The sequence below is a fragment of the Mus caroli genome, unplaced genomic scaffold (assembly GCF_978045245.1).
Source record: "Mus caroli unplaced genomic scaffold, Mus_caroli_1 scaffold_1, whole genome shotgun sequence".
NCBI classification, from domain to species: domain Eukaryota; kingdom Metazoa; phylum Chordata; class Mammalia; order Rodentia; family Muridae; genus Mus; species Mus caroli.
Genome location: NW_028227256.1, coordinates 182,625,754 through 182,648,910, shown reverse-complemented (window position 1 = coordinate 182,648,910; position 23,157 = coordinate 182,625,754). Strand labels below are relative to the sequence as shown.

The following is a 23,157-nucleotide window of genomic DNA, read 5'->3' as shown; positions in this document are numbered from 1 at the left end:
ATCCATTATGGCAAGGAACATGGCAGCAGGCAGGCAGGCAGGCAGGCATGATTTTGGAGCAATAGCTTAGAGCTTACATTCTAATCAGCAGGTAGGGAAGAGAGAGAGACAGATACAGAGAGAGACAGGTACAGAGAGAAAGCAGAGACAGAAACAAAGACAGACAGAGAGGGAGGGAGAAACAGAGAGATAGAGACAGAGAGACAGGCAGAGATAAAGCAGAGAAAGAAAGACAGAGACAGACAGCGAGAGACAGACAGAGCTAAATAAGAATTATGTGGGCTTTTGAAACTTCAAAGCCTACATCCCAGTGACATACACCTCTTCCAGCAGGGCCACACCTCTTAATCCTTCCCAAACACGGACTGGGAACTGTTTAATCAAATATCTGAGCTGGTGGAGGCTATTCTCATTCAAACCACCACAGAAGGCAAGAGGCAGGCCTGCTTTTCATTCCTTACCTCAGTCTGTCCTCTCTGGGTCCTCAATGTGTACGTATTTGATTCTACCAGCAAACCTTCTCTGTTACACACCACTGAGGGCGGGGGTGGGGCAGCAATTCTGTTCTAATTCCATCTGCCTGGAGACAGCATCAGACCTCACAGGTTAAGGCTGGGTCCCATTTCTGGTTTCAGATGCCAGTGAGGGTGGAACCCTGGGTCTCCCCACCTCCTCCTTGGGCTCTGTTCATTTGCTCGCATGCCTCACAGAAATCTGGATTCGTGGTTGCTGGGTACTTACTTGTAAAGGATGCTATAAAGGCTAAGGATGGACGGGGCAGGTAGGGAGCTGAGCTCCTCTGTGCTTTGTTGGGTGTGCCTCCCTCTACAAACCTCTAGGGGCTCAGCAATTGGGAAACTCTCTAAACCTAGTCCTTCAGGCTTTTATGGGAGCTTTATTACATGGTGTGATTGATAAAATAATCAGCCATCGATCGACTCAACCTTCAGCCTCTGCCCCTTCCTTGGAGGTCAGAGGCTAAGCCCCTTCCTTGGAGGTCAGAGGCTAAGCCCCTTCCTTGGAGGTCAGAGGCTAAGCCCCTTCCTTGGAGGTCAGAGGCTAAGCCCCTTCCTTGGAGGTCAGAGGCTAAGCCCCTTCCTTGGAGGTCAGAGGCTGTGGTACTAAAGCCCAGCCTTCTGGTCTCAGGGTTGGCTCCCCTGGCAACCTGTTCCCCATCCTTAGATAGCTTAGGAGACCCCAGCCATTAGTAATCTCTAGCACACAGTTCCTCTTCAGCTTCCTTCTTCCTTGGCCACTTGTCTTCCTGTCACGGTGTGGCTGCTTTATGAATACAGTGTGGCTCCCACTGTGGAAGTCTGTTTGTTCATGCTCATAAAAATTGTTTAGTGAGCCGGGCAGTGGTGGCACATGCCTTTAATCCCAGCACTAGGCAGAGGCAGGAGGATTTCTGAGTTCGAGGCTAGCCTGGTCTACAGAGTGAGTTCTAGGACAGCCAGAGCTACACAGAGAAACCCTGTCTTGAAAAAACAAACAAAGAAACAAAAAAATTTGTTTAGTGGTCTTCCATAATATGACCAATATTCTATAAGCATTCTTTTAAGGTTTAGAGTGGGCATATCTGTTCAGTTGCCCTCAGAGAATATAGGTGTCGGATTCCCTGGAGCTGGCTGGAGTTTCAGGCCATGGTGAGTCGACTGATGAGGTTTCCGGGAATTGAACTCCCATCCTTCAGAAGAGCAGCAAGCCCTCTTAGCCACAGAGTCATCCCCAACCCCTTTAGGAATATTCGTGTGTCTTCTGAGAGCACGAATGTGTGCAGAGTGTGGAGGTCAGAAGACAATTTGGGTGAGATTGTCTCTTCTTCCCATGTGGGATCCCAGGGATTGGACTCAACTTGTAAAACTTGGCAGTAACTCCTTTCCCTGCTGAGCTGTCTTGCCAGCCCCAAGCTATGGATTTTAAGCACAGGCTATCTGGATCGGTAGGCATGTAACATTTATTTATTTACTTGCTTATTGAGAGACAGAGTCTTGCTGTGTAACTCAAACTGTCTTGGAATTCTCTGTGTTGCCCAGATTGGCACAAACTCTTAAATTTCTTGCCTCTGAGTCTCCAGTGCTTGGATCATAGGTGCTAGAAATGCCAAACCATTTTCTAAGATGAGTCTGCTGAGTTGTACTTCCTCCCTTCAGAGGTCCACTGGGTAAGTTTGGTGTTAGTCCTTATCACATTGATTCATTGTGTGCAGTAGGCACAGGCCTGGTAGAGGAATACCTGTCATCAGGGGGAATGGCACAGGTTGGTTGGCATCCTCTTGCCCTGTTGGGTGCTTTCTGCTTTTCCAAGGACCAGTGACAATCTCCCGTGTGTGTGGACAGTATGGCGTAGAAGTGTGTGCAGGGTTCTGAAGGAGCTATGGGGCTCCCTTGCTTCTGCCCAACTGTGGATAGACTCTGTTTTGTGTGGCTGATCATGGTTTTAGAGGAATGGCTGAAGATCCAGATAGTCTATGCTAAGGTGTATACTGTCATTCTCAGCCCCTTGTTCTCAGGGCTAATGGAAGGAAGGAAGGAGGAAGGAAAGGAGGAAGAATGGACAGAGTCAGGCCTGATAATTCACACCTCTGTTCCCAGCACTGGGGTGGTAGAAGCAGGAGGATTGTGAGTTTGGAGTCAGGTTGGACTACACTGCAAAATTCTCACCACTTGGCTGCATTGGGAGACCTTGTTTAAGAAAAAAAATTAGATAAAATTGAGCCAAACCTCATTTAATAAGATGTGTTGATGTACTTAGCATTCATTAATAAATGAATTTCAGCTAAGATCTGATCTTTATTTTTAGACGTTATCAAAATTTACAACATAGCCATTTTATTATTATCAATTATTTACAAATCAAAATGTTAAAGATTGAGTTCATCTCTCCCAAATGTCTTCACATATATATTCTTATGAAACAAAATTGTATTGGTTCTAAGGAAATAATTTAAGAGATTAATAGCTATAAGTATATGTCAGCATAAAATTATGTGGAAAAAAGTTAATATATGTTGAAGAATAAATAAGGGAACTATACAAAACTTTGGATCATGTATCAGGCATGGTGTAACATGCTTATATCCCAGCACTGTGGGAGGTAGGAGGGTCAAGGGCATCCCCTACTACATACCAAGTTGAAGGCCAGCCTGGGCTACTAGAGACCATGTCTCAAAAACAACATCAATAACAACAATGGTTGATCTATTTAGAGAAAAATCCTACTTGTGTATTTTAAAAATGGATAAGTGGTGATCTTAGATCTCACTGAAAAGAAAGTCAAGTATAGTCTCATTTTAAATGTCAGTGTTTATAATTCAAGAAATCATGTCTTTCACAAGTTTAAATTGAAATATTTACATGGCTGGGCGTGGTGGCGCACGCCTTTAATCCCAGCACTCGGGAGGCAGAGGCAGGTGGATTTCTGAGTTCGAGGCCAGCCTGGTCTACAAAGTGAGTTCCAGGACAGCCAGGGCTATACAGAGAAACCTTGTCTCGAAAAAAAAAAAATATTTACATATCAGTTTATAAGCTCTGTCAGGGACCCACAACCTATAACATCTCAAGTAAAGGAAGTCTTTAAACCAATCCCTGGGCACAGCAGAGATCACAGCATGGTCTAACCTGCACACACCCCTCTCCCTGAGGTAGCACTAATGTTCTTATCTCCAGTTTATATTGGGAGCAGAAGGACGGGCAGAAGTGTTAAGTTTATTTAAGACCATCAACAGGCCAAGGGAGTTAGTGCTCCCCATCTGGTCCAGGTCTGAGGAATCCCAACCAAAGGTGCTCCCGCCTCATGCAGCCCCCCTCTTCTGAAAGAAACCAGAACCCATGGTATTCCTAAATGGTCCGGGGACCAGCCACTTGGATGGCTGGAAGCATATCAGAAATGCAGGGTTTCAGATTCCAACCCAGGAGACAAGCGTTGAGGTGATTCGCAGGCGTAAGAGCTGGGGAGATCTTCCCCAGATAATATCCTGGACCCTCTTCTGCTCCTTCCCGGTTCCTCTCTGAAGACCTTAGCAACCTCCTGGTACCTTCAGGCCACTGTCCCCCAGTGTGCCCACATAAGTAATCCTCTAACGTCCCTTCTAGGCTATTTGGTCTCGACATTAAAGGCAGAGATTGTGGCGATGAGGTAGCCCAGTGGTTCACCAACTACCTGAAGACTCAAGCCTACAGGTTGGTTCAGTTTGATACCAGCATGAAAGGAAGAACAACGAAGAACCTTTACCCTTCTGAAAGCTACCTTCAGAACTACGAGGTGAGCATACAGTCTTCCTCCATTCTGCCAGGTACTCTGGGCTCTCTGGGCTTCCTTCTCTGTCCTTAGGAGCCCCTCAGGAGACTTAGCAGTGGTCCAGGGCACTGCCTACACTTTAAGGCCGGAGAGGGAAGGAGATAAGGGGTGTCTCAATGCTGGGACTTCTGCTGTGCAGAGGCCTGGGTATAGGAGATTTGTGGAGGGCGGAGCCAGGGGTGACTTCTAGGGAGATGAGAATGCAGGAGGAAATTGGCTGGAAACTGAATGTGGTGGCTGATGCCTGTAATCCAGCACTTAGGAGGCTACAACAGGAGGATCGCTGTGAACCCAAGGCCAGCCTGGACTAAAGGCCTTGTTCCAGAGAGGAAATGAGGCTGGCTGCTAAGTAAGTGAGATTCTGGGACTGAACATGCCTCTCCTGACGCAGACTCTCCAGGCTGCCTGAGTGCGGTACAGCTAACTCATGGGCAGGAAGGCACCTCCTGCGAGAGAAAACTGTAATGAGCCACGTTTTAAGACACAAGCACCTCAGGGATTCTCCATTCAAGCCAAGGCAGGCTTATTTATTATTAATAATAGTATTAAAGATATAATTTATTTGCTTTGTTACTCCAGGGGGCGCTGTTACCCACCTAGAACAGTGTCAGGTTATCTATTGGCGATCAATAGGTTTTGACTAGATTAGCAGCAGACGTCTCCCTATCATGAGGAAGTTGAGCAGGCTGGCGGATGCCAGCAGATGTAGTAGTGCCCACCTTTAATCCTGTCATTCCCGAGGTAGAAGCATGTGGCTCTCTGTGACTTCGAGCACAACCCTGTCTACGTAATAAATTCTAGGGCATCCAAGGCTAGGTAGTGAGTCCCTGTCTCAAATAAATACATAATTAAATAAAAGAACAGGAGGCAGCCCAAGCTGCGACCTTGCTCTGTGAGTGGCTTGAAGCCGCGTTTCAGTGCTTACATCCTGCCTACAAGCCCCTCCCATTCCACACTTGAGAGATTGTCTATCTGGACTCTGCTGGGCTCCCGAGGGACAGTGCCAGTGGGTGGGGAGGCCTGACGGTGCCGTGTTCCGCGACAGATAGCCTACCCGGACTGCAGCCCTGTCCACCTGATTTCTGAAGCCTCCTTAGTCGATCTCAACACCAGGCTGAAGAAGAAAGTGAAGATGGAACATTTCAGGCCAAACATCGTGGTGTCAGGCTGCGAGGCTTTCGAGGAGGTAAGGCGCCACCGACACGGGCATCGAGCTTGGATGTGTTGTACTCAGAGCTGAGCTCAAATTGAGCTCCTGCAATAACTCAGATTCTCTGGTCTCTCTGGCACCTATGGCCTCCTGGCCTCTAGGGAGCGCTATTCACATTCTTATGCTTAGGCTCCATAGCAAACCAAATTCCAGCTTGCAGCTGAGACTGCACTATATTCCCATAGCATAGGCAAAAGGAAAGGAGGGGAAGATAAAGAGGCAGCCCTCCTTCTCCCTTGTACCACCCAGGAGTATGTGCCAAGATTCTAGGTCCCCAAGTATAGGCTATGAAGATACAGAAGCTCCACCTATGGACGGTGCTCTGTGGCAGGTATTGCTGTGGTCAGAGTTGTCTTCGTGCCTTCCCATTCACTCCCAGCCTCCTCCACACAGCAGGATGTTGCTTGGTCATGAGAAGTATACTGAGCCTGGAGAGGAGAGGGCTAGGCTTTCTGATCACTAATTGGGTGTGAGGCCCTGGACTAATTAATGCCTTCATACTGAGCTCTCCTGAAACCCATTGAAGTCTGCAATATAATCCCCTTTATATAAGAAAAACATGCTTAGGAAGGTTCCCCCAGCTCTGCCCAGCAGATGAGGGGTTCAGCTGGAGGAACAACACAAGGTTTGCCACCTGCCTCTGAGGACCTGGAGTGAGGGTGCCAATGTAGGGACCCAGGTGGTTAGCACCCAGAGGAGAAGCTCTTAAACACCTCAGCTCTTTGCTCCAGTGGGTCCCTCTCTATGAGAATGTGCCCTTATTTGTGGGTTCTCAACGTGCAGTGGTTCAACCTGTGGGTCTCGACCCCTTTAGCAAACCTCTATCTCCAAAAAAATATTTACACTATGACTCATACCAGTAGCAAAATTACAGTTATAAAGAAGCAATAAAAATAATTTTATGGTTAGGGGGTCACCACAACGTGAGGAACTGTACTGATGGGTCTCAGCATTAGGAAGGTTGAGACCCACTGCTTTCTGGTAAACCTTTGCAAAGGACTGATTTAAGCCAATTAAGTCACTGTCCACACAATTTGACAATTTAAAAACAGCAGTGCATGCAGAAGATGTCTGCTAACCGACACGATCTAGCTGTATTCCCTACTTTCTTGCTGCTAGCTCTGTGATACTTCCTAAAAGTGCACAGCCACCAGCAGCCCCTCCAGGCAGGGACCAAGCGATCCCACCCATGTGTCTATGGGTGGGAACAGCTGGAATTCAAACCATACCAGCTGTCTATACAACTTGCTACTAAGTTTCTTTAATTCCTTCTCATATTTGTTATAAAAACAAACAAACAAACAAAAACAAAAAACTTGGACAAGGGGCTGGAGAGATGGCTCAGTGGTTAAGAGCACTGACTGCTCTTCCAGAGGTCCTGAGTTCAATTCCCAGCAACCTCATGGTGGCTCACAAGTATCTGTAATGGGATCTGATGCCCTCTTCTGATGTGTCTAAAGAGAGTGACAGTGTACTCATGTACATTAAATAAACAAACAAAACAAACAAACAAATAAATCTTTAAAGAAGAAAACAAAAATCTGGGTCATCTGTTATGGGCTAAGCACTGTACCTCAGATCCTGGGCGCAGAGATGATGAGAGGGACTCTGGGTGTGAACTGCGTGGCTCTGTGACAATGGTCCCCAGTGAAGTTGAGGAGTGTTTCATTGTAGGGGAGAAAGTGTTTTAGTCAGTGTGACAGGTTATCGTCCATCAGCATGGAAAAGCAAAGGCAGGAACCTGACTGAATCAGGGAACTGACTCACAGTGCCTAACCCAAAACAGATGACCAGGTTTTTTAATTTAACAAATATGAGGAGGAATTAAAGAAATTTAATAGTCATGTGCACAGTCGGTAGCAGAGAGTGTGTGCACGTGTGCTTATGTTCAGCTAGCTCTCTACTCTTATACAGTCCAGGGCCTCAGACCTAGGAATAGTGCCACCCACGGTGGGCTGGATCTTCCCATGTCAGTTAAAGCAATGAAGACAGCCCCTCAGACCCGCCTGGAGGCCAGGCTAGACCACTGTCATTGAGACTCCTTCCAGGTGATTCTGGAGTGTGTTGAACTGACGAAATTCTAACTGTTGAAAATAGGTTTGCTAAGTCTGCCTGGAGAAGGGAGGCTTGGGAGTGGGGGCGGGGGCGTGGGCGTGTTCGATTTGGCTCCCAAGATGCAATGCTATGCCTCTGTGCCCTGGCTTGTACTGTGTGTGGGTTGAGAAAGCAGGCAGACAGGAGCTGTAGAAGCATGGGACAAGGGAGCAAAGGGGCCTCCTGGAGTATTTCAGAGTCCCAAGGGCACTGGAGGCCGCTGGATGGGGAGTGTCCCAGGCCACTGTCCCAGGAATTTGACTTTTAGGGCGTGGCTATTGAGGAGCTGGTGGTGTCTGAACAGGGAAGCTGTTGTGACTGGCATCCATGCAACAGAGATGTAGTGAATGACTGCAGTGTTCCACTAAGTGCTAGAATGTGCGGTAACCTGTCTCCCTGCTCGGGAGAGCACGTGGCAGGGCAGCCGGCAGGAGGAAGGATCATCAGGGGGGTCTCTTCTCAAAGCATCTGCAGGTCCTACCTGAAACCCACAGCAGCAGCCAGATGGTTCCACAGCTATGCTGACAATGGCTCACTGGCCTCACAAGCCACTCTCTAGTCAGAGGAGCCTGGAAAGCCACAGGAGGAGGGGATGGAGGGAAGAAGAAAGAGTGGTTACTGGAGAGGAACCCCAGTCTACCCAGCCGGTCAGCCCTTTCTTTCTTGAAAGGTTAAACCTAGGTTAGATGGGACCCAAGGTATATACAGTGTGTGTGTGTGTGTCTGTGTGGTGGGGACACTTTAAGAAAAACAAGACCAAAATTGTGTGCAGGTCTTTGAAAGGTCTGATGCAAAAGAGGCCTGAGCCTGAAGTTTCATTTGATTCCTGGACCCCCTGCGTGTTCTCCCTGCCTGAGATTTCCCCATTGCCTGTTCGAGTGTTTATGATGAAGGAGCGATTCTTAAAACACTTGTTAAATATTGAGGAGTCTGGCACTCCGTGTTAGGAACGCACGTTATTAGCTGGGCCTGATGGCACAGGCCTGCCCCTTGGGAGGGAGGCAGGGGCCCTCAAGTTCAAGGTCAGCCTGGGCTACAGAGTGGGTTCCAGGCCTACCTAGGCTGAAGTGTGAGACCCTGACTCAGAATTTAAAATGAGGGCCTGGAGAAATGGCTCGCGGGCTAAGAGTACTTGTTGCTCTTGCGAAACAGCTGGGTTTGGTTCTCAATTCTCACACGGTGCCTCTCAGCCTCCCCGAACCCCAGTTCTGGCCTCTCTAGGCACCAGGCATGAATATGACGCACATTCATACAGACAGTCACTCACACATACTCATAAAATAAAAATAAATAAGTTAGAGAACATTAAAAATGAAAAGAGGTCTGGGGAGGCAGCTCAAACAGCAAGAACACTTACCTGGCATACAGCAGGCTTCAGGTTCAAGTCCCAGGACTGCTGAAACAGACTGCCTGCCCTTTATGACTAAAGTTGACCAAACTGGCCTAGAAATTATCTCATGAAGCAAAAGTTCTACTGTTGGTCCCTTGAAATTTGCCTGTTGTTTTTTTTGGGGGGGGGGGCGGGGTGGAGTTTTACTTTAGGCAGTGTTCCAGTTTAGTCTCTCTTGCTGTAATCAAAACCTCTGACTGAAAGCAACTGGGAGCAGGAAAGGGCCACACTTTCAAGTGCTGGTCCCTCCTTGAGGGGAGTCAAGGCAGGAACTCAGTAAGAACTTGAAACAGGAAGCACGGAGAAACCCTGCTGGCTGGCTTGCTCAGTTTCTGGCTTATGCTCTGTTAACCTTGTACAGCCCAGGTCTACCTGTCTAGGGAATGGTGCTTCCCACAGTGGGCTGGGCCCTCCTACCTCAGTTACTAACAAGACAGTCCTCCACAGGCGTGTCACAGGCCAATCTGATTTTTATAGTCTCTCAATTGAGACTCAAGGCTATGTCAAGGTGACAATAAATGCCAACTAAGGTAGAAAATAAAATATTTTTTATTTGTCTCCTAAGATATTGTTTTGGTACTAATTTTGCTTTAGGACCTAGAGCTAAGGGAAGAAGACAAGATGATGTCATGTCTACTGGCTGTAGAATTCTTGCTTTTCTGTAACTTGTCAAACTTAAACTAAGGCTAAAATAGGCATAGCCCTTTTCTGGGGCCATTTGGCTGTGTAGTCTTTAAAAAATTTTTTTTTTATTTAAAGCAAGCCATTTAGATGTTACATTTCTGAGTTATGTTGGGCTTCCAGAAATACTAAATAAGATATGACGTTCTTATTTTTCTAAAAATTCTATAGCCATGCATCTTTTTAACAAACTCATTACTGTGAAACAGTGAGCCATTGCTGATTTAGTCCACGTTAAGCAAGGAAGCCCAGGATGAAGGCATAGATGTGCTGACCTGTCTGCCTCCTGCCGTCATAACCCTTTCAAATATTAATGCATACATATAACACATACATATTTAATCCTCAACTAATAAAAAGATACATCAAGCCTTAACATGATGCAGAAGTCCGGGCATCGTTTATTGTGAATGTGGGGCAGTAGAGGATAGGTGCATTGTGGGACATTTGCAGCTTGTGGTGCCAAGTGGCGTGGACTTTCCCCGTGGGGAGTTAGAGGATGAAGCCAGTCTTAAAAGGCTTGGGACAGTGCGGCGCGTTTGATTTCTGTAACACTGTGATGGGGTTTTAAAACAAGGCCGATGTTTGCTGCTTATCTCTGCCGCTGGCAAGTGAGGGGCTCCATGTTCCCTGGACTTTGCTCACTGTCCTGAGCTGAGCGTGAGATGTTTTAATAGGGCGCCTTCCTTACGTAAGTCCTCCCTCTACTTGTTTTCAAAGAGCTGGGGGAGACAACTGTGGAAGAATCTCAGTGCGTTCCCTGTCACGTGGGAGGGGCTGTGTTTTGTTTGTTGAGCCTCAGACTCCCCGAGGAGCTGAGGATAACCCTGAACTTGTAGTGTTCAGAATTGCAGGCACGCCTTTTGTGAGGTTCTGGTAAGCAAACCCTGGCTGGACGCATCCTGGATTCTATCAACTGAGGTCCAGCCTCAGTGCCAGTAGCAGGGTCAACCCTGGTGAGCACTCAGGTGGGAGGCTTTCCTAAAGCCAGGCAGCTGTGCTGAGTCCTGGCCCCAGCACTCAGTGCTGGGGCGACCTTGACTTCAGCAGCCCTGCCCATTCTAACAGGCAGTGAAAGACCCACAACGTGAGGACTCCCCCACGTTCTGACTCAGGAGAGGCGACACCCCAAAATCACCAACAAGAAACGGTCTTGCTGCAAACTGCAAGAGGATTTTTATTCAAGAGCGCTCTCGGGCCCACGGTCATACACCACGCAGGGGTAGAGGACTGTGGCGCCCCGAGTAGCTGGATAAGGGGGTATTTAAAGGAAGAAACCACAACTCAAGGAAGTGGGGAGGGCGTTGTTGGAAAAATACTAAAAATACCAGTTAAGAGTCACAAGGAAGTGCAAAGTCACAAGAGTCAGGTTATCTCTCAAGACAGTTTCTAAGAGCCCCTAACAATCTAAGAGCCCCTAACAATAGCACATTTGCATTGCAGGTTCCGGTAATGGTCAGGGTGACTTTCTTTGAATGAACACTCTTTGAACCCAGGAAGCGGGTGGGTGGAGGAAGGTGGGTGGAGGAAGGAATGTCGCTAGCACATCTCGGAGCACTGAGCCACAGAGGCCACATTCCCAAGCTTGGGCCTAAAGGCCTAGAATTTTGTTTTTACGTTTTACTTCTTTCAGCAGAAGGTAGCGTTTGAGCAAATCCTCATTTCTAGACCTTTGTTTCTGATGGCCATGCTTTTCCACTGACTTCAAGGACTTCTTTAAAATCTGTATGTAGTTATTTTACTTATATAGTTGATTTGCCTGAGTCTATTTATGCGTACCAAATGCATGCAGTACTCATGGAGACCAGACAAGGGTGTCAGATCCACCGGAACTGGATTTACAGATGATTGTGAGCTACCATGTGGGTGCTGGGCACTGAACCTCGGTCCTCTGTGAGAGCAGGTGATGTTCTCTCTTAGCCACCGCAACATCCCTCCAGCCTCCCTTTACAGACAGGCCTTTTCTGTTTTTAATTACATATACTTATTTTGTGGTGTGTATGTGTTCGATGTAGTAGAGAAAACTAGAACTCCGCCATATTGAAACATCAATGAGTATGGATCAGAACTGTGCCCCATGCGAGGCCATAGCTGCACACCTGGGTTGTACGGGCAGTTACACTATAAGGGTAAGGTATGTCCACAGAGTCAGAAACCGGGGACACACGGAGCTTTTAAAATGGTCCATTAAAGACACTTTTGCAGATAAGAGTTATTTCTTTTATTTTACGGATGTAATTTTGATGTGCCGTATCCCGGCTGGGTGTGTAATTCCATGGTGGAGCTCCCTCCCTGCCTGTACCCTGGAGAACCTGAACTGGGTCACAGGTGTCCCTCATGGTCTGTCACCAGCACAGGTACAAGCTCAGCCAAGCTGGTATTGCTTCTCTCTGATGTTCCCCTGGTCTCTGTGGTGTTCTTAAATACCAACCGCTGGTAGGTAAGACCCCACTCTGGCTCCTATTGTCACGTGATGTATGCTTTCTCTCTGGCCAATGAATCTATGTATTATGATCGTGCATAGGCAAAATATATTTGATATCATGATATATATATATATAGTCATAGCTGTGGATATAACCGTGTCTGCCTACAGAGAGGTAAGAAGTGAGCAAGAGAGTAAAAGTAAGGGTTTTTCTGTGCCCTCCCTTGCTCTAAGGACACGGAAACCTTTATATTTATTAAAAGCTTCAGGCACTTTAGCTAGGCAGATTCTGAGCTATTCTAACCAGACAGTGCAGGCCTGGCCTACTTCCCCAACGTGGCCCATTACCTGCCATCTTGGTCTTATCCAGCACTTCTCTCTTCATCTGTGTCCCGATGGCCAACTTCCCCGGTCCCCACCGGAGACCCTCTCCATCTAGGGTATAATCTCTCTGGGCTTGGAAGTCCCATCTTTCCTCTCTTGCCCAGCTAATGGCTGTTCAGTTCTTTATTTTAACCAATCAGATGGTGATAGAGTATAATGTTTTACAAAATACTGAATCAGGTGATACTATAATGACAGTAGCAAAGTTCTGACTGCCACCAGATCTCTGGGTACAGAAGTCAGCATTTGAATACACAGTGCACTAAACACACCCCCAACAAAAGACGCTCTCTATATATTAGGTCTAGTTTAAGTTTCCTATATTTAAAACAAATACTCGTATGGATTGTGATGAATGTCTCAAGGAATCACCCTTACCTGCGCTGTTTGTGTGTGGTTCCCCTCCTTGCCCCCAGCCCTTCCGTCATCTTTTTCTCAGGGTCTTGCATCAGGTGGAAAGCCTGGTGTAGTCTTAGTTTTCCTATTTACAAAGCATGCACAGCCTGACAGAAAATCCCCAGGATGGGCTGGCTGGAGTGGTGGCTCTGCAGTTAGCTCACTGGCTGCTCTTGCAGAGGACCCACATCTGGTTCCCAGCACCTGCATGGTGGCTCACAGATCTCTACAGCCCCAGAGCCTGGGGATGCAATTCTGTCTTTGGGCTTCCTCACGCACTGCGTGCACATAAACACATGCAGAACACCCGCACACTGTTAAAAAGTAGTAACAATAAAGACATTCTCGGTGTCATTGCACAGAGTGGAGCCCATAACACAGAGTATCATTCCCGTCCTCCCCGCCCCCTTTTTTCCTTGACCATTTCTCTTCCCTTTTCTCTCTTCCCACTCAAATTCCTCCTAGCTCTGACTAGGGGCCCGATTTTGTCAGAGTGCAGCTTGGCTTTTGAACCAGCAGGGGGCGCACTAGACTTTTCTAACGGTTTCCTGGTTTGTGGAGCCCCTGGAATCTTGCTGGATAGCGCATTTCTTTGCGTTGATATGTCTAGTGAATATTAAACTCCTCCATGGTGAATTTAATTTTTGAGTTATTTAAAACCCATTCTTTTCCTTTAGAAACTAAATTAACCATTGCATTTAAGCTTAAACGTAGTCGTTTTCAAAGCAGCGCTTTTGAACCAAAATGTGAACAATGATCAGATGAGGATGGGTGCCTAATAAAGTCATTAACAGGACGCAGTCAGAGCTAGAATTTGGAGGCGTTAAGGACAGATTGTGGGAAGCCAGATAAACTGTTAAGGAGCCCTGCACTTGACCTATGGAACATTTGACCTAGTTGAGCTAAGACCCTAACTGAACATGTCAAGGTTGCTGGCTTTCTGTGAAAGCCATAGTGCAGATTTCCACAGACAAATAGCTTGGAATGTTGAACTCATTGTCACTTGGAGTAAGGGAATTGGGAGTTGGGGAGCCTTGGCCTCCCAAGCTGCCATTGGCTCACATGCCTGTGGCTGCAGCGCCCTCGTGTGGCGAAAGGAGTGTAGAACCCCTGCCTGCTTACAGTCCTGGGCTCTTTCCCTTCCAGACAGGGGCTGTACTGGTCACCCTCCAGCGGGAGGTTTGCCACGTGCTGTCTCTGGAGTTCCACTGTTTGAACACCGTTTGTCACGTGGTGTGACCTTGGCTTTTTACAAAGCTTACGTAGCTCCTGGACCAACTGATTGCTTGGAACATCGTGTTTATTTCCACCAGAAGCAGTTTCTTGGAGGGTAACCGGGGACCCAGGTCATCTGTGGAGACCTCTGTACTGTTGCTGTGGTCACACTGGGTGGGAGATGTCTGGTTTTGAAGACCCAGTTGGTACTGGGATACTAATTGTGCTTTGCTCAATAATTCCCTTAGGCCCAAGGGAGGAGCTAGTTTGCCTTTGAATGCAGAGTGGATCACGATGTCCTAGCCAGTTGCAGATGGGAGACTAGGTGGTGCTCCTTCCTGCCCTCGCTCTGCCCTCCGTAGAAACTTAAGTCCTTCTCAGGCCCTGAGGGAGTCAAAGCCACCAGCTAACCAGGGGGTCAGTTCTTCCTCATATATGTCTCTGTTCATCTATTCAGAAGCCTCACCTGGCTGACGTCAGTTTCTAAGGACCATTTTTTGCATCTGATTGTAGGCATCTTTAAATGCCCCATTTCTCCTAGAGGCCCAGACAAAGGATTGTACGTGGGTCTCAGTAGATCAGTCACAAACCTTCAAGAGATGGACCTAGGCTGTAGCCTAGGCTGTGGGGATAACCCGAGTCATGGAATTCCCAGATCTGTGGCCATATCCCCCAAGGTCTGGAATTACAGTCGTGGGGCATCCTGCCAAGCTCCTAAATCACTTTTTAATTAATAAGAGGGACCATAATCTTTATGTAGCTCTATGTAAGCATGTGACTGTGATATTACAGACCTTAAGGTGCTGTAAAGACACCAAGACAGGGTCCTCTGACATCTGGATGATGTCACGTGCAGACACGTGACAAAGTGGATGCAGGAGTTCATGCTGATACATGAATCTGTTTCCAGGTTAGAGACAGGATCTGGGGCTGAGGGATCTTCAAACTGACCAAAGCTGATCTCTCTCTCTCTCTCTCTCTCTCTGCTTGGTCATGTATTCTCTGTCTTGTCACACTCTCACAGCCTGCTGCTCCTTGTCCCATTCAGTGTGTTGGCATTCAACCCCTGATAGAAGATATTTAGCCTCCGGTAGGATGTAACCCCATGATCTGTATATATGCCCTTATATGTATACAGACAGCCCTTCATAGATTCTACCAACTTGGACAAAACGTGACTTGGTGTCTGGGGAGAAGACTACGTGGTTAAAAGTGTTGTGTAATTATAAGGACAGCATTTGGATCCTGGCACCTGGGTAACAAGGCAGGCACCTCACAAACATCTGTAACTGCAGCTCTGAGTGTCCTGGTGACTCCCAACCATAAAATTATTTTTGTTGCTACTTCATTTTGCTACTTTTGTTCCAGTAAATATGTTTGCTACTGTTGGGAATTGTAATGCAAATATTTTTGGAGATAGAGGGTTGCCAAAGGGGTCGTGACCCACAGGTTGAGCTAAACCTTAGAGCAGGCTTGTCTCAAGAGCTGCAGGTTTCTCTTTGTGTGGCGGAAAGCCATCTGGGGAGTCTGCTGGGAAGCGCGAATTTTGGAAGGCTTGTTCTTGCTGACCTGGCAGAATCAGTGATTGAGACTGTGAATCAAGAGGAAGATGCCTGGCACTAAGAGGCAGTGCTCTGATTGGCTGCGTGGCCCCTATGCACAGGCATTGGGTTCCATACTCAGTGCTGTAAAATAGTTAAGGTCAGCCATACGTCCTGAGCTTGACTGTGTCTGTCTGTCTGTCTCTCTCTCTCTGACACTTTCCAGAGTTCTCAGAGTCCTGCTGCTGATGTCATGTGTATTACCTGACCAAGACTCTAAAGCCACCTCTCCCTGTTCTCCTAGGATACTTGGGATGAACTCCTGATTGGTGACGTAGAGATGAAAAGGGTGTTGAGCTGTCCCAGGTAAAGGCTGGGCTTAGACGTGGCCTCTGGGTGTGGAATGCACTTCCGTGTGTAACCGCCATCTAACCCTGGCCTTTGACAGGTGCGTTCTGACTACAGTGGACCCAGACACCGGCATCATAGACAGGAAGGAACCGCTGGAGACCCTGAAGAGGTAGGACACCAGCGTGCTCCCTTATTGTTGATATCACCAGTGCCTATAACCACCTGTCAGGCACCAGGTGTCTATGCGCTCTCCCAGGGGCATCTTTGATTTGTATCTGTCCCTCAAGGATGTGAGTCCCTGTTTCTTCCTCTTTTTATATTTTTAATTTTCTAGGTGGATCCTCTATTCGGATACATTTTTAGTTGTACAATGTCCTATTTTGGAACTTTAACCTGTCACCAACTTCTTTTCTGATGTGTGTATGTGTGTGTTTGTTTGTATATATGTGTGTGTGTATGTGCATATGTGTGTTGATTGTGTGTGTATGTGTGTGTGTATATGTGCATATGTGTGTTTGTTTGTTATGTGTGTGAGTGTAGATGGTGTGTGTATGTGTGTATATGCATGTATGTGTGTGAGTAAATGTGTGTGTATTTGCGTGTGAGTGAATGTGTATGTTTGTGTGTGAGTGAATGTGTATGTTTGTGTGTATGTGTGTATGTATATGTGTGTATATGCATGTATATATGTGTATTTGTGTGTATGAATGTGTGTATGTATGTATGTGTGTATATACGTGTGTGTATGTGTCTGTATGTGAATGTATGTATGTGTGTGTATGTGAATATGTATGTGTGTGTATGTTTATGTGTTTGTGTATGTATGTGTGTGTGTATATGTGTGTGTGTTTATGTGTATGTGTGTGTAGGGCAGAGGTTTACATTGAATGACTTTATCAACTGCTTTTCATGTTTGTTTTTTTGAGTTTGTTTTATAGAAATTTCTTGTTTTTTAAAACGATCTATTTATTTTGTATTTTATGTGCATTGGTGTTTTGCCTGCAAGTGTGTCTGCTTGAAGGTGTCTGACCCCCTGGAGCTGGAGCTACAGACAGTTATGAGTTGCCATGTGGCTGCTGGGAACTGAATCCTTGTCTTCTAGAAGAACAGTCAGTTCTCTTAACCTGAGCCACCTCTCCAGTGATTAGACTTATTGTCAAAGGGCAGACCTCCTAGGCAGTTTAGAGCTGCTGTTAGCAGCACTCTGCTGTCTTCTCACTCTCAGACACGCACACACACACGCACATGTGTTCTCAGAGTGAGGAAGAGGTTTCCACAGTTCATTCCTGCACGTCTCTCTCATCTCAAGCATCACACATGATTCCTTACGGGCACATTCACTTCTCTTGCATCCGTGTCATCAATTTCTAACCCATATCCATAGTCTGTGGTCATAATAGTCTTAACTTGGTCCAGATTGTCTGCGGCCAGGTCTTCAGAAAATGCTAGGTGACTAGGAGCTCCCTGGGCCAGGCTCAAGATATACGGAACTCGGTCCTTGTTCCCTCTAATGTCAAAGAGGCATGTCATACTGGCAGTAGAAGCTGTACAGTGGGGTTCCTAGAGATGGGATGTGTGAGCCTCTTTCTGTGGAGACACAAAGCAGTGTTGAGTGGCTGGGCCAGCGCCAGCTTGGAAGCAGGGACAGCTAGAAGCTGAAGACACACAGGCTGTCGTGGCTCTGCCCACCCAGGATGCACTTCAGTTTATGTTTGAGACAAGGCCTCTCTCTCATTGGCCAGTGAACTTGCCAGTGAGCTTGCCAGTGAGCTCCAGAGATCATCTGTCCCTGCCTCCCCAGTGCCAGGATTGGAGGTGGGTACCACTGGGCTTTTTCTGGCTGCTGGAGATGTGACTCCAGGTCCTTAATCCTGCACAGCAAACACATGACCAACGGAGGCATCCCCAGGCCTTCTCATCAATTTCTAATAATCTAAGAGGCCCCGGGTTCCACCTCAAACATTGCAAAAAATAGAAAAGGACAAAAAGGACTCATTCAGCATTTTTTAGGGGTGGCTGGTGGTTTTGTTTGCATTTCTTCTGTTTTGCTCTGTGTTTCTAACATTATTTCATGAGGCCTTTGGATTTTCAGTTCCATAAAATACAGTCAAGGTAATTTTTCTTCAGTAGTCCTTGGACTTTTATCAGCAGTCTGACTGGTCAGTGACATTACTGCCTTAATTTTTGTTTGAATCTTAATGTTGGAGAAATTGAAAGTACTGGGAGCCAATGCGTCAACCCAGAGCTTTGGCAAGTGTTCTCGTCTCATCGCCCGGGTAAGATAAGATGTCTTGAGGAAAGCAAGTCAAGGGAGAAAGAGGTTTATTTCAGCTCCCAATTCCAGGATCCAGTATGTCATTGTGGGGAAGTTGGGGCAAGAACCTAAAACAGTTAGTCACATCACATGGAGTCGTGAACAGAGAAATGAATGCCTGTTTGCCCACTTGCTTGTGCTCAGCTTGCTCTCTCCACTCTCAGATAGTTCGGGACACCCTGCCTAGGGAATGGCGCCACCCACACTGGGTTGGGACTTTCTACATCAGCCCACAGGCCAACCCAGTGTAGAGAATCTCTCATTGAGACTCTTTCCCTAGGTGGTTCTAGGTTGTGTCATTGACACTGAAAGCCAGTCACCTCAGTGGTTCCATTCAGAGATTTCATGAGCAATTTTTTCCCATGAATTGTGAGTCCAAGGTACCTAAGTAATAAAGTATTCATACATACTTACACAAACCCACACATTATTATTATTTTTTGAAAGAATGGGTTTCTCTGTGTAGCCCTGGCTGTCCTGGAATTCACTTAGTAGGCCAGGCTGGCCTTGAACTCAGAGATCTACCTGCCTCTGCATCCTGAGTGCTGGGATTAAAAGTGTGTGTTACCACATTTGGCTTGGCTACTTTACAATCGTTCCTGTCCACTGTAGAAAGGGCTTGTTGTTGGCCCATAATTAGCCTGAGGAGCAGTCTTCCAAGTTCTGCGAATAACACTAGACTCCCATCTCCCTTTGGGCCTGATGACAGATTTTGATTTTTTTTTTTCAGCTATCGCCTGTGTGATCCTTCTGTGAAGAGTATATACCAGTCATCTCCACTTTTTGGGATGTATTTCTCAGTGGAGAAGCTTGGGAGCCTGAGAGTGGGTGACCCTGTGTATCGGATGGTGGATTAGTGGATCCCATGGCCGACATGGTAAGTTTCCTTTTGTGTCTACAACTTGGACTCTTGACAACACGGCCACATTTTCTCATCTTCTGGTTCTTTAAAAATTCTTAAATTATTTTACTATTTTCTGTGTATGGATGTTGTGCCTGCATGTATATGTCCCACCTGTGTGGCAGTGCCCGAGGAGGCCAGAAAGAAGAGGGCCCCGGATCCTCTGCAAGGGGAGTACAGACAGTTGTGAACTGCTGTGTGGGTGCTGGGAATCAAACCTGTGTCCTCTATAAGGACAGCCAGTGCTCTTAACCGCTGAGCCGGCTCATTCACACGCCTTTGTTTGTTTGTTTTGTTTTGTTTTGTTTTGTTTTGTTTTTCAAGACAGAGTTTCTCTGTGTAGCCTAGGCTGGCCTTGAACTCACAGAACCGCCTGCCTCTGCCTCCTGAGTGCTGGGATCAAAGGTGTGCACTACTAATCCCTGACTCAGATGCTTTAAAAAAACAAAAAATACAAAAAACCTTCTGCTGCTTTAATTATGTGGAGAACGCGCAGTTTGGGAATCAGAAAAAAGTGTTCCTCCTTCCTCTGCCCATTCCTTAATAATCTGTACCTTCACCTCCCTACTTCCCATTTGGTCATAAAATACCAATGTGGGCTGAGCTGGCAGACTGGCAGGTGCCCCTGGCTCCCTGGGGAGCATGGTTAAAGAAACAAGGAGTCGGGCGGTGGTGGCGCACGCCTTTGTCCCAGCACTTGGGAGGCAGAGGCAGGCAGATCTCTGAGTTCAAGGCCAGCCTGGTCTACAAAGCTAGTTTCAGGACGCCCAGGACTACACAGAGAATTCCCGTCTCAGACAACAAAACATTATCAGCAACAAAAAGGGAATAAGGGATGAAGGCGAATGATTCTCTAGGGTTAGGGTTAGGGTTAGGGTGTGTGTGTGTGTCTGTCTGTCTGTCTGTATGAAAAAAGGAAGAAAATATTGAAAGTGAGTGCTTTATCAGACATCTCTTGAATATAACCTAAAGTAAAGACAGTAAGTGTTTCGAGCTGACTGGATGGTGCTGCAAAGGCAGACAGTAATGTTCTTACACTGATTGTACCAGGTCCTCTCAACCCTGAACCCTGCAGACACAAGCAGAACCCTCAACTTGTCGGAATGAGGAGTCACTGGAAGACCGTCCCTTGAAGATTCTAAACAGCTCTTCTTTCCGAACCTATTACCCACCCCGAAGCACTGTTCTTGTTTGTTTTTATTTTATGTGTATGTGTATGTGTATGTATGTATCTTGCCTGTATACCTGCATGTGTACTGTATACACGCAGTACTTGCAGAGACCAGAGGAGGGCGATGGATTCCATGGAACTTGAGTTACAGATGGTTGTGAGCTGCTATGGACTCTGGGAGCCTAACCCAGGTCCTCTGTAAGAGCAGCCAATGCTCTTAAACCTCCCCAGCTCCGATTTCCTAGGTTTTAAACTCACCTCAGAGCCCAAACTTTTGATTGAGACTTTTCTCTGTACTTCTTTCCTGGGATTCTCACATGTGGTCATCTCTCTGTGGCTTTGCCCCTGCCCACATGACTGACCATTCATGTCAACTAGGGGTAACAGCAGACACACTGGGGTTCATCCTTAGCTCCGAGTCTCTATGGATTATAAATAGGACGTAAAGGTTGTCCTCACCACAACACTTAATAAAAGTTATTTTTGGTATTAGTTCATTATATCAGAAACAGGGTTAGGGTTAGGGTTAGGCACATATCAGCCATGTTTCTCTTTTGTCCTTTGTACTGTTGCATAGACTTAGGGACCATTGAGGTATACATGTAAGACAGGAAATGAGCAAAAGGAACCAAAGCCCAGAGACCACTCCGCATGACGAAGTTCAAATAGAGCATATGTTTTAAGCAGCCCCTAATGCATCTACAAGGACTTATTAATGACAAGGAGTACGGAAAAACTACATCCTGGTTGGCAGTTGCCGGGGCAAACGAGCAAGCAGGTTAGCAAGCCAAGAACACGCAGTTAGCTGGGGCATTTTGACCCTGCGTTTCCAGAACAGGGTTGGGTGCTTTCCCGAGGGACTTTTTAGGCCAAGGGGTAGAAACCAAAATGGCTTCAGCTGAGACAGGATGGAGAAACCGTACCCTGTTACAGCTACCTGCTGTAATGAGCTTGTCCTCATACTCCTTGCTCCTGTTTTTCTGAGACAGCCCTGGCTGTCCTGGAACTCACTCTGTAGACCAGGCTGGCCTTGAACTCAGAGATCTGTTTGCCTTTCTGCCTCCTGAGTGCCGGGATTAAATTCAGGTCCATCACACCCAGCACTTTATTGTTTGTTTTTTTTTTTTCCAAGATGCCTGTCTAAACATATCTGAAATGCTTCTCATAAAACATAGGGTGCATAGGTTTTGCAAAAATTCTTGTGAGAGTTGGAGAGGTGGCTCAGTGGGTAAAGGCGCTTGCCGCCAAGTCTGTCGTCGTCCTAGGTTCAATTCCGCAGGCCCACCATGTGGCTGGGGAGAACGGTTTCTTTTCCCAAGTTGTCTTTTTTCTTTCATTAGATTTATTTGTTTGTTTTATGTATATGAGTTCACTGTAGCTGTCTTCAGACACACCAGAAGAGGGTATCGGATCCCATTGCAGATGGTCGTGAGTCACTGTGTAGTTGCTGGGAATTGGACTCAGGACCTTTGGAAGAGCAGTCAGTGCTCTTAACCACTGCGCCATTTCTCCAGCTCCCAAGATGTCTTTTGGTCTCCACATATGTGCCATGCCATACACACACACATTCACACACATACACATTCTCTCTCTCTCTCTCTCTCTCTCTCTCTCTCTCTCTCTCTCTCACACACACACACACACACCAGTAAATGTAATTTAAAACATTTTAAATAGCCAGATGTGATAATTCACACCTTTTTCCCTATGCTTGAGAAGCACAGTCATGTGGGTCTGTGTGAGTTTGAGGCTAGCCTGGTCTACATAGTGAGTTTCAGGACAGCCAGTGCTACATAAAAAGACATGATTCAAAGAACAAAATCAAACACCAAAAAGGGAAAAATAAAATAAAATCCTTGTGTTTCAAAATTGATGTGTCTTTTAATTGCTCTGTCTTGGATTTGATGAGGTGTAGAAGATACTAGAGAGGAAATGACAGCTCCAATTGGACTTCCCCCTGCTGTCCCAGCTCTGGGTGACTGAGCACAGGCGCAGTGATCACCTGGTGATTGACCTAGTATTCAGATCCTATCTGCAGTAAGAAAGCATGACCGACCACACTTCTGTAGACCATGCAGGCAGCTTCCATTTGCTCTCGGCTTTCCAGGAGGCCTTGAGTTTCAAAGACTCTAAAATAATCTCTCCCCATCCTGTGTGTTCCTGTGTGGAGGGAGGGATAACAGATGCCTAGACCTAAGCAGTACTGCTCCTGAGGCCAACTGACCTAGCATTATGGAGATGAGGAGACACAGCCTAGAGAGGCACAGGCCTTACGAGCATCCTGCTGTGCTCACCAAAGTGTGAGGAAATAATCTCTCAGGAGTCACATTACTTCTCATACCTCTACATGTGAGCCTTTGTGGGCACAAAGTACAGTGTGGTCAACAGCCAGCAGTATCAAGTAAGACGTTTCCTTGGGGGTCTGATGGGAACCGATTTTCACAAGCGGCTGTTTTCTGTGGTGGGAACTTTGGCAGCTAATCATTTACATTCCTCAAATTTTAACTTCAATCAGTGACTATTTTGCTCAAGTTTGAATTATTTATTACTAAAGGTCTGAGTAGCAAAGTAATAGAGAATCTTATTTGTTCAGCTTCCAGGTCCGGGGAGACGCATGTGCGAGTCCTCACGGCCATCTTCCTGGAAACGGATCTCTGATTTTCTTTCGGAGCTGTGTAGGCCTTGAGTTAATTCAAGAAAAGTGCCAGAGGTGGTTTAGGAATGTGAGGCTGTATAAATTTTAGACAATGAGGTTTTTAGAAAAATAAATGGAGTTTGTCTGCAA

At 46.6% G+C, this 23,157-nt stretch overlaps 1 protein-coding gene across 5 annotated transcripts in view; it reads left to right on the top strand.

Annotated features, from left to right (window-relative positions):
* Window positions 1-23,157, top strand: part of Mtarc2 (mitochondrial amidoxime reducing component 2) — a 33,735-nt gene extending 10,578 nt beyond the window's left edge. For 4 of the 5 annotated variants that reach the window (XM_021160299.3, XM_029475991.2, XM_021160133.3 and 1 more), the window contains exons 3-8: window positions 4,095-4,263; window positions 5,345-5,485; window positions 15,940-16,001; window positions 16,084-16,155; window positions 19,031-19,177; window positions 22,966-23,157. In XM_021160299.3, coding sequence (XP_021015958.2) covers window positions 4,095-4,263; window positions 5,345-5,485; window positions 15,940-16,001; window positions 16,084-16,155; window positions 19,031-19,157 — 571 coding nt within the window. In that variant the 3' untranslated portion in view covers window positions 19,158-19,177; window positions 22,966-23,157. Of the gene's footprint in view, window positions 1-4,094; window positions 4,264-5,344; window positions 5,486-15,939; window positions 16,002-16,083; window positions 16,156-19,030; window positions 19,178-20,251; window positions 22,242-22,965 lie in introns of those variants that run through there. The other variant, XM_021160221.3, reaches the window with a different exon arrangement.